The 14,281-nt window shown below is 42.0% G+C and overlaps 1 protein-coding gene across 1 annotated transcript in view; it reads right to left on the minus strand.

The window, feature by feature from the left end:
* Atxn10 (ataxin 10) overlaps window positions 1-14,281 on the minus strand; it is a 114,058-nt gene that overhangs the window by 57,823 nt on the left and 41,954 nt on the right. The window contains exons 7-9 of the mRNA XM_048353975.1: window positions 10,781-10,946; window positions 5,139-5,247; window positions 4,413-4,582 (exon numbers count right to left, since the gene is read on the minus strand). Of these exons, the coding sequence (XP_048209932.1) occupies window positions 4,413-4,582; window positions 5,139-5,247; window positions 10,781-10,946 (445 nt within the window). The remainder of the gene's footprint in view (window positions 1-4,412; window positions 4,583-5,138; window positions 5,248-10,780; window positions 10,947-14,281) is intronic.

A 14,281-nucleotide genomic window follows, 5' to 3' on the forward strand; every position in this document is an offset into this window, starting at 1 on the left:
CATTGCTAAGCAGATTTTCAATCTGAAGCCAAGAACTTTGACTCTCTTAAATCTTGCCAGAAAGGTATAAATCCAAAGGAAGATGACTCTCCATCGTATTAGTGCCATGCCCCTGGCAGTCGGCTTGTAGCCCAGCCAGCCCTGAGGTCAGGTCATGTATCAGTTCCTCTCTGCCAGGCAGGCCCCTCCACACAGACCACGCACAGTGAGCATGACTAGTGCATATGTGTAGCCCCCTGCAAAGTGAATGGAATGTCACCTTTGCAGCAGATGGCAGTTTCCATGCAATAGACTCTAGCTAAAGTAAATCACACTGAAGTCTCTCCCAGCCGTCATTTCTTCATCTACCCAATGACAACTCATGGCCCTGGGTTCAATTCTTCATAGAGGGGAAGAGAGGAAAGGAGAAGGGACTAATAAAATGATGATAAAAACCTTTTTGGTCTTTTCACAGAGGAGGCAGAGGCTCTGGGGACAAATGTGGATGAAATATGGACACCAGAAAACAAAAGGCCCCATAAGGATATGGTGCCATCAGCAGCTGGATACCACCCCCATCAACAAATGAAGTTACACAAAGAAACAGAGCCACAAGCAGGGGCTTCAAACTTCAGAGGAATTCAGCAGTGCACAATGGTTCCAAGAAACTTTGTGTCACTAATAGTTTGGGGACTGGGGCTCAAAGTCCCCAACATTCCTCAAATGGAGCACCTCTGCAGGAGGCCACATCTTCACCTATCAAAGATGGTCCCGATGGGGGGCCAGGCACATGGCAATGAAAGAGATGAGAGGCCAACCAGATCCCCACAACTAAATCAGGGGCGCCGGGAAGGCCGGGCTGGCAGTGCCCACGGTGAGAAGACCTTCAGGTAGTCTTCAGGCACAACTCTGCCTCCAAACTCTTGGAAGCGTCTCAAAAGCGAGGTACTAGCTAGTGGAAGAGGACAGGCCTGGGAACCTACCAGGAAACAAAGCCAAATTCTCCTCTGAGCTCAACCACACACCAATTGATGGCCTCTCCTGGCAACATGGTGAGCAGAAATCTACCTTGCAAGACTGATGTAAAGATTTAAGGTGATAACACATATCAGACACCAAAATGAAAATGTGTGCCTTTTCTCACCTGGGCAAAAGGCAAAGCCAAATCAAGTGAAAGAATATGAAATGCCCCTTCTCCCACCGTGGATCAGTCAGCGGAGGTGCTGAGCCAGACTTCCTTGCAGGCCCCAATTTCATAAGAAGTGAAACAACACAACTGCACAACCCAATGATACTGCTACACACCATCCATTTCCCAGAATTATAACTAAAGTCACCTGAATGCTACTACCGACCTTCATCACTTAGGGAAATAACGGGCAAGCCCAATGCTTATCAATACTCAGAAGGAGTCAGGGTTTAGCTATGAGAATGAAGAACCTCCCAGTGTGGCCAGAATGAGGTCTTAGTGTTGTCTCAAGGTCTTGGCTCGACAGAGGGTGGAGACAAGGTAACACTTTCAGGTTCAGGCTTTGTGTCATTTTCTTTCATCCCCTGTGTGGTATTTGCTCAGAAACCTGCAGTGCTGTTAGTGACTAAACAACGGAGAGGACACCACACAGACTTCCCACAGCAGCACGAGGTACACTCAACAAGTTACCTCATGAGCCTTTTAAAGACTACTACATGTTGCTCCTATAAGAGGCCATTCCAAGAGAGCAATAAAAGAATAAGCACAAGAAAAAAAAGCTGCTTTTGTGCTCCTCAAGAAAGACAGTCTTGATCACTAAAAGGTGAAGTGTCCTATTGTCTATCAACTTTCTTTTCCAAGGAGGGATTCTAGTCTCATAGTGTGTCTGCTGGAACATGAGGATAATGGAAATGGTACAGAGGACCAAGGGCAAGTTTTCTGTTTTGTGTCCTACTACAAAGACTACTCAAATCACGGACAACCAACCACCTTCCTTCCCACCTGTTTTCTGTCATTGCTGACCTTGTTTTCGGGCTGGTTTCTACTAACATCTGTTCAGGCAAACCAACTGACATGCCTGGGCAGTTATTAAACACACAGAGAAATCCTGTAATTCCAGTACTTTGTTCAGTTCTAGTGCTTCTATTGGTTCTGCGCTTAGTTTCTGTATCTGTGGAGACTTTTTCTTCTTCTTGTATGAGGTGGGTGGAAGAAGGGGGTCTTACTATGAAGCCCAGAATGACTGCAAACTTGCACCCTTCCTCTCAGGCCCTCAAGTGATGAAATGACAAACATGTACTTCCATGCCTGGCTTGAAATAGCCTTTGTTTTCATTCATATGATTCGTATTTTCCTTTACATCCTTGAGCATAGTTAAAACTATTGTTTTAAAATCACTGTCCACATCTGTGTGACCTTATAGTCGGCTTCCCTCACTTATCTGTTCTCTTAAGAACAGAACCATGTTCTTGTGTGTCAAATTATTTTAGTGTGTATCATATGCTGTGGAAGCTCTGGATCCTATAATACACTGACATATCCTTTTGGAAGACATATCTTCCAGTAACGCACCAAAATGGCAAACACATGGGAAAACAATAGACAAGAGGAGAGGCGCCCAATATACATTCTCTGTGCCTTTCAGGAAACAGAGTTGGTCCTTTGTCCACATATTCGATTTGACAAACATCAAAGGAATGGTACTGTTCAAACAGAAATGCCTTACAAATGTTGCCATGGCAAAACTAAGATTCTACCCAGCATGCTGTTGGCACTGTTGTAAACAAGCAAATTAGGGAAGACATTCTTGCCAAGAGCATCAATGTGTGCATTGAGCACACCAAGCTTCCTGAAACGTGTGAAGGAAGATCATCAGAAAAGGAAGGAAGCCAAAGAGAAAGGAAGCCAGGTTCGGCTAAGCATCAGCCCACTCCACCCAACAAGCATACTTTGTGAGAATTAACCGACTCAAAATTCCCTATGAAATCATGACGAAGAAGTGAAACAATAAAAAGTACACTAAACTTCTAAAAAGCAATTTGCTGAATTGAGTAGAAGTACTTTTCCCCTCTAAAGAAATATTTGAAGCTTAAAAAAATGTGTTTAGGTTTAAGGTTTCAATCATAGTGTAGTGCACATGTATTTGTGTCAATTTCACTCCAGAATCTTCCTGTTCGTGTCAATTCTGAGTATCTGCACAGAGCTTTCTTTCCTCCAAAGTTTATAGCAGTGTCCTGGGCTATGAACAGAGGGAAAACTACACTTTTTTTTTGTTTGTTTTTCATTGCTTCGGTTTTTCTTTCCATGATGTGGGAAGTGAATTCAGAAAAGGACCTGCCTGATCTACAAAGCACCAGCTAGGCAAGCAAAGAGCCAAGGCTGGATCTATTCAAAGACAAGTGTCTGGTGCAGTGATCTTCTTCAGCTGCCTTTCTCCCCTGCGCTCCCGTCTCACAGGGCTTCTCCACGTGGGTTCCCAAGCCACAGCAAGGATTTCAGGAAAGCAACACTTTTTACGTGGTGACTGGCTTCTAAGAAGCTACAAATGCTAACTGCTAGACCAATCAAGGGCTATGAGAGAAATGCACAGAATCCCTCCTCCTGCCACATTTTACCGTTCAAAGCAGTCAATATCCCAAGGGCTGGAAAGATCAAAGGGATGGAAAATAGATGCCAACCCTTAATGAGGGAGTGGCAAATTCACAATGTAGAAACATAGATAAGATGACATGTATTTCTTTAGACTTCTTGGGAAATATAATCTGCCTCACACTAGATATTTAAATAAGGAAACAAATGCTACCCCAAATCAAACTTCAGTAAGACAAGAAGATTAATTCAGGATGACACGTGTGATCCAATCTTCCTATAAGTCTGTCACCTCTCACATTATCTTTGCTATTCAATATAAGAGAGACTTCTAAAAGCAGTCTACAGAGCTTCCAAATACTTAAACGTATGTCCACACCAAAGCACCTAGAAGAAAAGGCTATGATGCTATTACCTATCAAAGCAGGGTGCCAGATAGAAGTCAAGGAACTTCTTTTATTTTTTTACAATAATGGTCAATAGTAACTAGTGTTACTTAAATGTCTACTAGAAAGTTTTCTAGACTTCTTAAAATTTTTTAACTGGAGGGATGTGACATATTACTATTTAAATATATACACAAGCACTGGAAAAAAAGAATTTATAAGAAAGAAGACTATCTCAAATACATGCAAAACTATATAAATAAAGAGCTTAATGCAAATAAACACTGTTTACTTATGGGGAAAATACAGTATGTACATTATATATCTTACATGTTTTAGACACACATACGTATGCGTACATATAGATATAGAGAGAGAGCTTCTCAATCTACTCTCTTTTCAATCTACCTTTGAAGCCCCTCCAGCTCTCACTCTAAAAAACTGAATATATTCTAAACTCTAAATGAAGCCACACACGTGTGATGTACCTTGTCTTGGTTGTCTTTATTCTTGTAACAGAGATTTCCGATCAGACGAATGAGATGAGACTTAAACCCCTCAGCCATGTTGGAGACATCACCTTCTGCTTTTATGTTACTCAAAGTACTGAAGATATTCGTGCTGTCTTTCCCAGCTACATGAATCAGTCGTAAAAGATCTAGAGCAAAAAGAATTTTCCCTAAGAAAATCATGCTTGGTGTTTGCAGTAGTATCCTGTAAACAAGTCTAATTTATTTTCATTTATTATATGAAATTCAACAGAAGGAAAGGGGCAGAGCCACAATATACTTTAGGCTAACCACCCTCAGCTGTTACCAGGACCCCACTAAACCCACTCAAGACAAAAATAGTCACCATGTCTCAAGAGTATGAGGTAAGGTGGTGCACACCTATAATCTCATCAATCCGGGAGGCTGAAGCTTGAATTTAACACAAGTTCCAGGCATCCTAAGCTAAACTGAGGGAAAATGAAAGGAGGAGTGACATTATCCCGAAAGATCTGTACTCATTATCTGACTTAGGAAATGGTAACCGCTCTGTACAACACTTTAACAATAACAATAAAATTATGTTAAAAGGGGGTAAAAGATCTCCAAACTGTATCCAAAAAAGGGAGGGGAAGGAGGGGGTGGGAGGGAATCTATGTTTAGACTTACATGAGAGCATGTCAAGGATTTCTTAATTAAAACTACCACATGAGAAGCTTCACTTACCAACCACTCGTTCCAGCAAACAGGGAAACACCTGCAGGTAGCCAAGCAGCTCAGTGTTGGCTGTCATCTCACAGAGGACATCCAGAAGCCGAATTGTGACCAGCGCCTCCTGAAAACAGACAGGGAACCCTCACTACTGAGAAGACTGAAAGGTGAATGATTTGACGTTTACATGTAAGAGAATGAATTACTGCAATCAATGTGAAAGTCAGTGCCTGTAACACACCGCAGCATCAAAGACTAGGAAGTGTGTTCCTGGGTAATCGTTTTCACTAATAATCTGCTATCAAGAATGGAAACATTGGGCTGGGGATATAGCCTAGTGGCAAGAGTGCCTGCCTCGGATACACGAGGCCCTAGGTTCAATTCCCCAGCACCACACATACAGAAAACGGCCAGAAGCGGCGCTGTGGCTCAAGTGGCAGAGTGCTAGCCTTGAGCGGGAAGAAGCCAGGGACAGTGCTCAGGCCCTGAGTCCAAGGCCCAGGACTGGCCAAAAAAGAAAAAAGAAAAAAAAAGAATGGAAACATTAAGTGTTTTCATGAGGCAAGGAGTCAGAGAAGCTCTTTTTTTTTCTGGGTGCCAGTCCTGGGGCTTGTACTCAAGGCCTGGGTGCTGTGCTGTCCCTGAGCTTTTTTTTTTTTTTTTTTGCTCAGCGGTAGTGTTTTACCACTTGAGTCACAGTTCCACTTCTGGCTTTTTAGTGGTTAATTGTAGATAAGAGTCTCATAAAATTTCCTGCCCAAGCTGGCTTTGAACCGTGATCTTCACTCAGATTTCAGTTTCTTGAGTAGCTAGGATTACAGGCCTGAGCCACCAGTACCTGGCTTCAGAAAAACTCTTATTAAGGCAAAAATGTCTTCCAATAGTGGGATAAATGCTCAAAATTATAAGCTATGCACACATGATATTTATGCAAATGCTTTCTTTTTAAAGCATTCCCATTATGCAAGTTCTTCTTTAAAAATGTAAACATTCCATGAAATACACTAATTTCTTGTCCACAGGAATCTTGTAAAGTACTGTGGTCAAGAGACTTGGGCTTCAAGAACTTGCACTATTTCTGTGTAAATAAAAGCCTCTATGCGATATCACTACTACATAATTTCTAACAAATAGATGGTATGACCCAGAAACCACCAACTACCAACTACAAGCATCGTGGAGTCCATATAAGATTAAAAGATGAACTTCCACAGAGATTTTAAATGTCGTTTTAAGTATGCACTATTAGCCAGGCATAATAGTAAATGCCTGTAATCCTGCACTTGAGAAGGACTGCAAGTTCAAGGCCAGCCTGGGATACAAATTGAGACTCGATGTCACAAAACCTAAGTAACACAGTATTTGACAAAATTTGGTAGCGACTATAAATTCAGATCATAAAGGTAATATTCTTTTTTTTTTTTTTTGCCAGTCCTGGGCCTTGGACTCAGGGTCTGAGCACTGTCCCTGGCTTCTTTTTGCTCAAGGCTAGCACTCTACCACCTGAGCCACAGCGCCACTTCTGGCCGTTTTCTGTATATGTGTAGCTGGGGAATCGAACCCAGGGCCTCATGTATACGAGGCAAGCTCTCTTGCCACTAGGCCATATCCCCAGCCCAAAGGTAATATTCTTTAAGTATTATTTTCTTGTGTTAATACTAAGTGCAATTTACTATATTATAGTTATAAGACTTAAAAAAATCCTAATATCCCCAAATCTCAAAATAAATAGTAGGTAATGCCTTGTATCTTGGGGTTTTTGGTTTTTTTTGGTGGTCCCACTGGGACTCGAACCCAGGACGTTCTGCGTGTAAAGCAGACTTGATAACCGCTACACTATGCCATGTATCTTTAAATGCCATGTACCCACCATGCCTTGTATCTTTAAAACCTTATTCCATAGCTCTCACTTGCTAACTAAATAGTGGGAGTGGGGATAAAGCATAGATTAGAAGTTTGTGGTAAGTGCCTTGAAAAACGGGTCTTGAGGGGCTGGGGATATAGCCTAGCGGCAAGAGTGCCTGCCTCGGATACACAAGGCCCTAGGTTCGATTCCCCAGCACCACATATACAGAAAACGGCCAGAAGCGGCGCTGTGGCTCAAGTGGCAGAGTGCTAGCCTTGAGCGGGAAGAAGCCAGGGACAGTGCTCAGGCCCTGAGTCCAAGGCCCAGGACTGGCAAAAAAAAAAAAAAAAAAAAAAGGGTCTTGAGAAAATCCACTAACACTGCAGGCTTAGGCGTCCTCTTCAACAAAGAGGGCCAACTGCCCAGAGTGGGATCTCCACTATTTCTCTCCAAGAAGCAGGCAGATCATGATCAGTAGGACCTTGGCATGTCTCAGAGCCAGCAATCAGAAACAAACGCAACTGGCTCCCAATGGTCAATGATGGCACATTTGAATGTTAGAATAATTATAACTCCAAGGGATCAAAACCAATCAAGTACGTTCAAAGCCATGAGTTTAAAATGAGGATTCAGCAAAAGACAACGCATTGGTCACCTTTGGAACGATGCCACAAAACAAACAATATGAAGATTGGTACCCAAGAGAGAACAGAAATTAAGCATTTATCCTATCTCCCTCAACCAAAGTGTACCTTTTATAATCTAATAGTTAATTAGTGTTTTTTAATAAAATAATTCCTGCTAATAAGTTCTTTAAAAGACTGTAACACCAGAAAAATGAAGGGACCTAAGTAATTGTCAAAGGCTGAGAACAAACACCACAAAGAGAAAGAACACACAAGCATTAGGTATATCTTGATGAAAATGCTTCCAACAACCACTGGAGGTAGGGAGTGCATGGCTCACAAGCCAAGTCTTTATTTACCCTATGCTCAGGGTCCTGGGCCTGATTCCCAAGAGCTACTCAGATCACCGTAAACTAACAATTCTCATGTAGAAGTGGCTGCTTCTGGGATGTGTTCCCTACACAGGTGGTGTCCACAACGCAGGCGGCCTTTACGACCCAAGGCTTCCTTCCTTCCTTTGTATACAAGGTGCTACTGTCGGTTGCAGCCTCTGGGGTGTGCCGGTTTCCACTCGCTCCCCTGGCCTAGTGGTTTGTCCTCAGGGTGACTTTTGACTGCATCAGAGCAGGGTAAGCAAACCATTCTGCACTGGCTGGAGAAGAACTGGTGGGCCTCCTTGAGCCTGCCTGCCTGCAGGTCTGGATGCTCACAGATCCCATATAGGAGATTATGTCCATTTGCACAGGTGGCAGCTGTGGGAGTTTTGTGGCTCAAGAGTGCCTGGATGTGGGCCCTCCCTCCTGACCATCAGCAACCATGTGAGGATGCAGTTCCCAGGGGCAAATTTCAGTGCCCTGAAATGGAAACCGTCCCACCTCAACAGTGACACTATTTCAACTGAAAGACTACAGGTGACTAAAATGTCCAACGTTGGTCTCTATGTATACATTCCAGAAACACCATAATATGTAAAAACAAGAAAACCTGTCCCCTTGGAAAAGTAAACACTTTCATAATAAAGGACTTGATGAGCTAATATATGTAAATAAAAATACAAAAAAGGGAACCTAAACAAAAGTAAAGTAGATAAAATTTCAAACAATGAATTCAAAGAATAGTAAGAACAATTAAGTAATGCAAGAAGACAAGTACAGCCCAGCATAGGGGCTCATGACTATAACCCTAACTACGTAGAAGGCGGGATCTGAGGACTGTGGTTCAAAGCCAACCTGGGCAGCAAAGTCTCTTGAGACTCTCATCTTTAATTATCTACCAAAAAGCCAGAATACCTGTGGCTTGAGTGGTAGAATGCCAGCCTTGAGCAAAAAAGCTAAGGGACAGCACCCACGTTCTGAGTTCAAACCCCAGCACCAGCACACATACACACACAAGAACACAAATATAAGTAGCTGAATAAATTCAAGGAGAAATGTAAATAAACTGCTGACTCAAATGCAATTCAAATAAACAACCAAGTGAAGTATGGAAGACCCTGAGGAAATGGTGGAAAATTAAAGATGCAGAAATCCTAAAAAGAAAAAAAATCAAATTGAAATCTTGAAAATGAAAGGTTTGATAATCTAAATTTATTTATTTAATTTTTTGCCAGTCCTGGAGCTTTCTCAGGGCCTCAGCACTGTCCTTGGCTTCTTTTTGCTCAAGGCTAGTACTCTGCCACTTGAGCCACAGCGCCACTTCTGACCTTTTCTGTATATGTGGTGCTGAGGAATCGAACCCAGGGCTTCATGTATAGGAGGCAAGCACTCTTGCCACTAAGCCATATTACCAGCCCCTGATAATCTAAATTTAAAAAACTCAATAGAAAGCTTTACAAATAGAATAAAACAAGTTGAAAATAGAGTATCAGGGGAACTGTATCACTTGAATGAAAGAATAAAACACTGAAAAACTACGAACAGAACATGTAACATCTGTGGGGACACAATTTGAAAAGACCAAACCTACAAATCATGGAGGAGGAAGAGGAAAAGAAATACAAGCTAGAAATATGGAAAATAACACCAACAAAATATTAGCATAAAACTTTCCCAAATCTTGAGAAAGACAAGGTGACCCAGAACAGTAGGCTTTTAGAAAAAACGAGCAGGCAACATCAAAAAAGAAACACCCCTACACGTATTAAATTAAAAATGCTAAATATTCAGAACAAAGAATACTGAAAGCTGTGAGACAGAAGCATCAGGAGCACAACAGATTTTTCAATAGAAATTCTAAGACCAAGAAGGGCATGGAATGATATAGCCCAAGCCCTGAAAGAAAGTGTCAATCTAGATTAATGTAACCAGCAATGGTATTCTTTACAGATGAAAGAGAAATAAAAACCTCCCACTGAATAAACAAAAACTAATGGGAATTCATGACTGCTAAATCAGCAACGCAGAAGATATTTAAAGGAATCCTACACACAGAAGAGGAAGATAAACACCACTAGGAAAATATGGGAAAGAATAAATCCCATTGGACAAGTCAATTAGCAAATGAGGATTAAAAAAGAAGCAAACATCACAAAACCAACAAAATGACAGGAAATACTATATATCTCCTAATATTAACGCTGTTGATGGTCTCAACCCTCCAATTAAAAGACAGAATGGTGGGCTGGATTAAAAAGCAAGACCCTAAATCACAGCCAGAGGCTCACATCTGTAATCTTAACCACTTAGACTGAGATCTGAGGAAGACACTATACTTCTTAAATCACATCCCAATCCTGAATTATGGTAAAATTTTCACTAGAATATTGTACTGATGTCCTAAAATGTATTCATTCAGCAAGTACTTGTTAAGTCCCTATGGCCAACTTCTGCCTTCATGGAGACTACTACATCCAGGGGAAAAAAACTTAAAACTGATCATTAGATGGCCTAGAACGAATCCACTAACAGATGGGTATGTGCGTGTGTATACATATGCATACACATTTACATGTTATTTGATATGAGCTACTTGGAAAATATGAGTTAAACAGAATTTTTTTAATCATCACCTCTGAATGGACTAAATAAGGACATTGTTTCCCCTCATCTGACATTTCTAAGTTCTCTAATTTAAGGATACATTACTTGTATAATATCTTCAAAGGTGTTTAAGAAAGGATTCTCAGAGGGCTAAACTACAATACCTGTCGAGGCTCTGCCATCTGACACTATGAGCTGTCTCTTTACCTCATCCTCGGAGTGCTGCTCTGAGGTGAGCTTCAGCACAGTCCTGCACTGATCCACAAAAGAGTTGGCAATCAGTTCGGCATGGTGCAGAAACACAGGGACGTCATCCTTGGTCAGCTGCTCATCACCTACCATCTTGGCTATCATAACATCGAGAAATGCAATCCTGGAAAACATAAAGGAGTAAACACAGAACACTTAAACTGTGCAACAATGGAAATACTTAGGGACACAATTTTAAGGGAACACTTTTAAATTTGCTTACTAATTATAATGCCTAGTTAGGAAAACCATTTTATAAATAAAGCTAATCTTCATCAATTACCTGTGTTTTGAAATCTTGACTTCTTTAATGTGACTTAGCTTAAAAACGAGAATTATCAAATACACTTCTTACATGTGGATACCTCTTGCTTTCATTTTACCAATCCAACACTTTAGCAATGCTGAGGGTTTAGGTTTTATGAATACATTCATAGTAACAACGCTAATAAGTGAGGTTGTTCAGGTGCAAGTACCCAAAAGTGAGTGGAGTACTTTAGACACATTATTTCACTTGACCCTCACAAGCCTCCTCAAGGCAGACACTATTATTAAGTGCACATTAAAAGAGGTGGAAAAGGGGCTGGGGATATAGCCTAGTGGCAAGAGTGCCTGCCTCGGATACACGAGGCCCTAGGTTCGATTCCCCAGCACCACATATACAGAAAACGGCCAGAAGCGGCGCTGTGGCTCAAGTGGCAGAGTGCTAGCCTTGAGCAAAAAGAAGCCAGGGACAGTGCTCAGGCCCTGAGTCCAAGGCCCAGGACTGGCCAAAAAAAAAAAAAAAAAAAAAAAAGAGGTGGAAAGGCATCGTGTCCAGTGTCTCACAACCACTGAGAGGTATGCCAGGCCTCAAACTAACCCCTTTGAGAAAGAAGTACAGCTACACTGAATGCAAAGATAAGCAGCCTGGGACTTTAGCAATTTTCGAAACTCCTCGAACCTTAGATTTGTTTACAGCAATTATTAATGAAAAGCAAAATGAGCAAATAATCCCCTTTCTTGAGCAGCACTCAGATTTGATTTCCCCTTTGTTACCTTACTATTCTTTGAAAAGTGAATGGGGTGGGCGCCAGCCTCACAGGCAGGCTCACCACCTTCCCCATGCGAGAGAACCACCAGGAGCGCCAGGGAAGAGCATTCTCCAGATAGTATCTCTAGATCAGGGGCTGAGGGAGCTACTGACAGGATGCCACACCACAACTCCTGGCTTTGACAATGTAGCACCCACCTCGCTATTACTCAGGAGGCAAAGTAATGAAAGTGACTTTATCCAATGAAATCACCACATTGCTGCATCCTAGGAGAGATCACAACGTACAGGAAATCCCAGTAAACTACCCCTATAACTTGCATTACATGATTATGCAATGAGAGCTATGGAGGTAAGTAACGGATGATTTTGAAGGGGAAAAAAAAGGCTACAAAATCAGAAATGGGCCTTTAAGCTATAAAAATGCAAACAAACTTGGAATATCACCTGAACACAGACAACACTTCAATAAATGTTCCTACTCATTAAGTCATCTTCTCTGCCAATAGAAATGGTTCCCAGTGCTACGGAGTGTGTCTGAGGGTTCCGCTATCTACACTGTGGGCCGTCCCTCCCACTGCAACTCTCTCCCTCCGCCACTACCAGAAACCATCTTTTTATATGAAATAATCACACACAACATGGGGTTTTGTTGGTGGTGGTATTTGACGTTTTTTTTAATTCTTTTCAGGAGTTAAGGGGAGTGCAGAAAGGGAGAGAGGAAAAGTAAACAAATACAATCATACTAGGCACATACGGAAAATGAACTGTGTGACTTGGGGCAAGAATAGGAGGGGGATTAAATGGGAGGCAAGTGAAGGAAGGGGTGACATCTGACTTATGAACTGGTAACCCCTCTGTGTAACACCTGAAAAATAACAATAAAACTGTATCTAAAAAGAAAATAATCACACAGGTCAATATAGCTTGTCTCAGGTACTCAAGAAGGAAACTTTTTCAAAATCATTTAATCATGCAGTGCATCTGCCAGCCCTCTTCGACACAGATAATGTGGGGAGTGAAATACACTGCACAATGAGTTAACGGGATAAAATATCACGCGGCTTCCTGCTCCAGTCACACTATACATAGGTGTCTTACCACCTAACAGTACCCAGTCCTGACAAAGGAATCACTGGGGATTTTACTATGTAAACACCATCGAGCACACTTACACACCTAGGTGTAGGCCAATCACTCAGACTCCAGATGCAATCAAGAGACGCAGTAAAACAGGCATGGGTGGGGCTGATGCCAGCCTAATACAGTTTACTGCTGTGCCATCACAATTTCTTTTATAAATAGAACACAGTCGAAAATAATGATAGGGCTGGGAGCCGTGGCTTATGCTTATAATCCCAGATATGAGGGAGACAGAGATCTCAAGGATGACGGTTCAAAGCTTGTTCAGACAACAAGTTAATGAGACTCAGCCAGGCACTAGTAGCTACAGGCTGTACTACTCCTAGCTAACTAAAGGCTGACATCTGGAAGACTGCGGTTCAGGCTGAAGGTATAAATTCAAGTGGTAGAATGCCAGCCAAGTAAGCAAGTCAAGCAAGCGCAAAGGCCTTGAGTTCAACCCCTAGTACAAGCAAAGAAACATTAAGGAGACCCCCAATAAGCAACAAATCAGGAGTGGTGACACCACACAGGAAGCACAGGTAGGAAGAACACAATACAAGGCCAGCCCCAGGCGAAACTCAAGTGGTAGAGAGCCTGCTTAGGAAGCAAAAGGCCTGAGTTCAAGCGCTAGTATTGCCAAATGAATGAATTATACAGTTAGGAGCAGTATTTATCAAAAACAAAATAGCGTTGAGCAGTCTACGGAGTGATATATACTACACATTTACACAACTGGCAGTCAGATTTGTTCATATCATCACTACCACAGACCTGAGGAATGTGATTGATGTGTGGACATTGGAATGACCAAGATGTACCCACAGCTGCAATGTCATTAGGACTTGTTCAGCTCCACTAGCGTCTATGGGACTGTCTCAACAGGTGGGGCATGTGACTGTACTCCTTTGAACACAGAACAGGAGTGGTCTCACCAATTATGAGGCAAGCACTCTTGCCACTAGGCCCTATTCCCAGCCCCTGGTCTCACCAATTATACTCATTACCTTACTGGCTCTGGTGTGCTGGAGGCCTAGAGTAAAGTCTTACTTCTTCTCCTCCCCTCCCCCACAGGCCCCCATCGGCCACTTGCAGGCTCCTCAGCACTGCAGTCCATTTCTCTTTCTATTCTATATCTATTCTATTTCCACCCCCTTCTCAGTAGTTACAACCTCACCTCAAAATTAGGATTTTCCTTTTATTTCATATGAAAAAAGGCAATGTGCATGTAAGGGATTTTAGGGAAACTCTATATAAGAAATTTACTTTTAGTTATACTTAAAATTTATGTCAAATACAAGGCT

The sequence above is a fragment of the Perognathus longimembris genome, chromosome 1 (assembly GCF_023159225.1).
Source record: "Perognathus longimembris pacificus isolate PPM17 chromosome 1, ASM2315922v1, whole genome shotgun sequence".
Taxonomy (NCBI): Eukaryota; Metazoa; Chordata; class Mammalia; order Rodentia; family Heteromyidae; genus Perognathus; species Perognathus longimembris.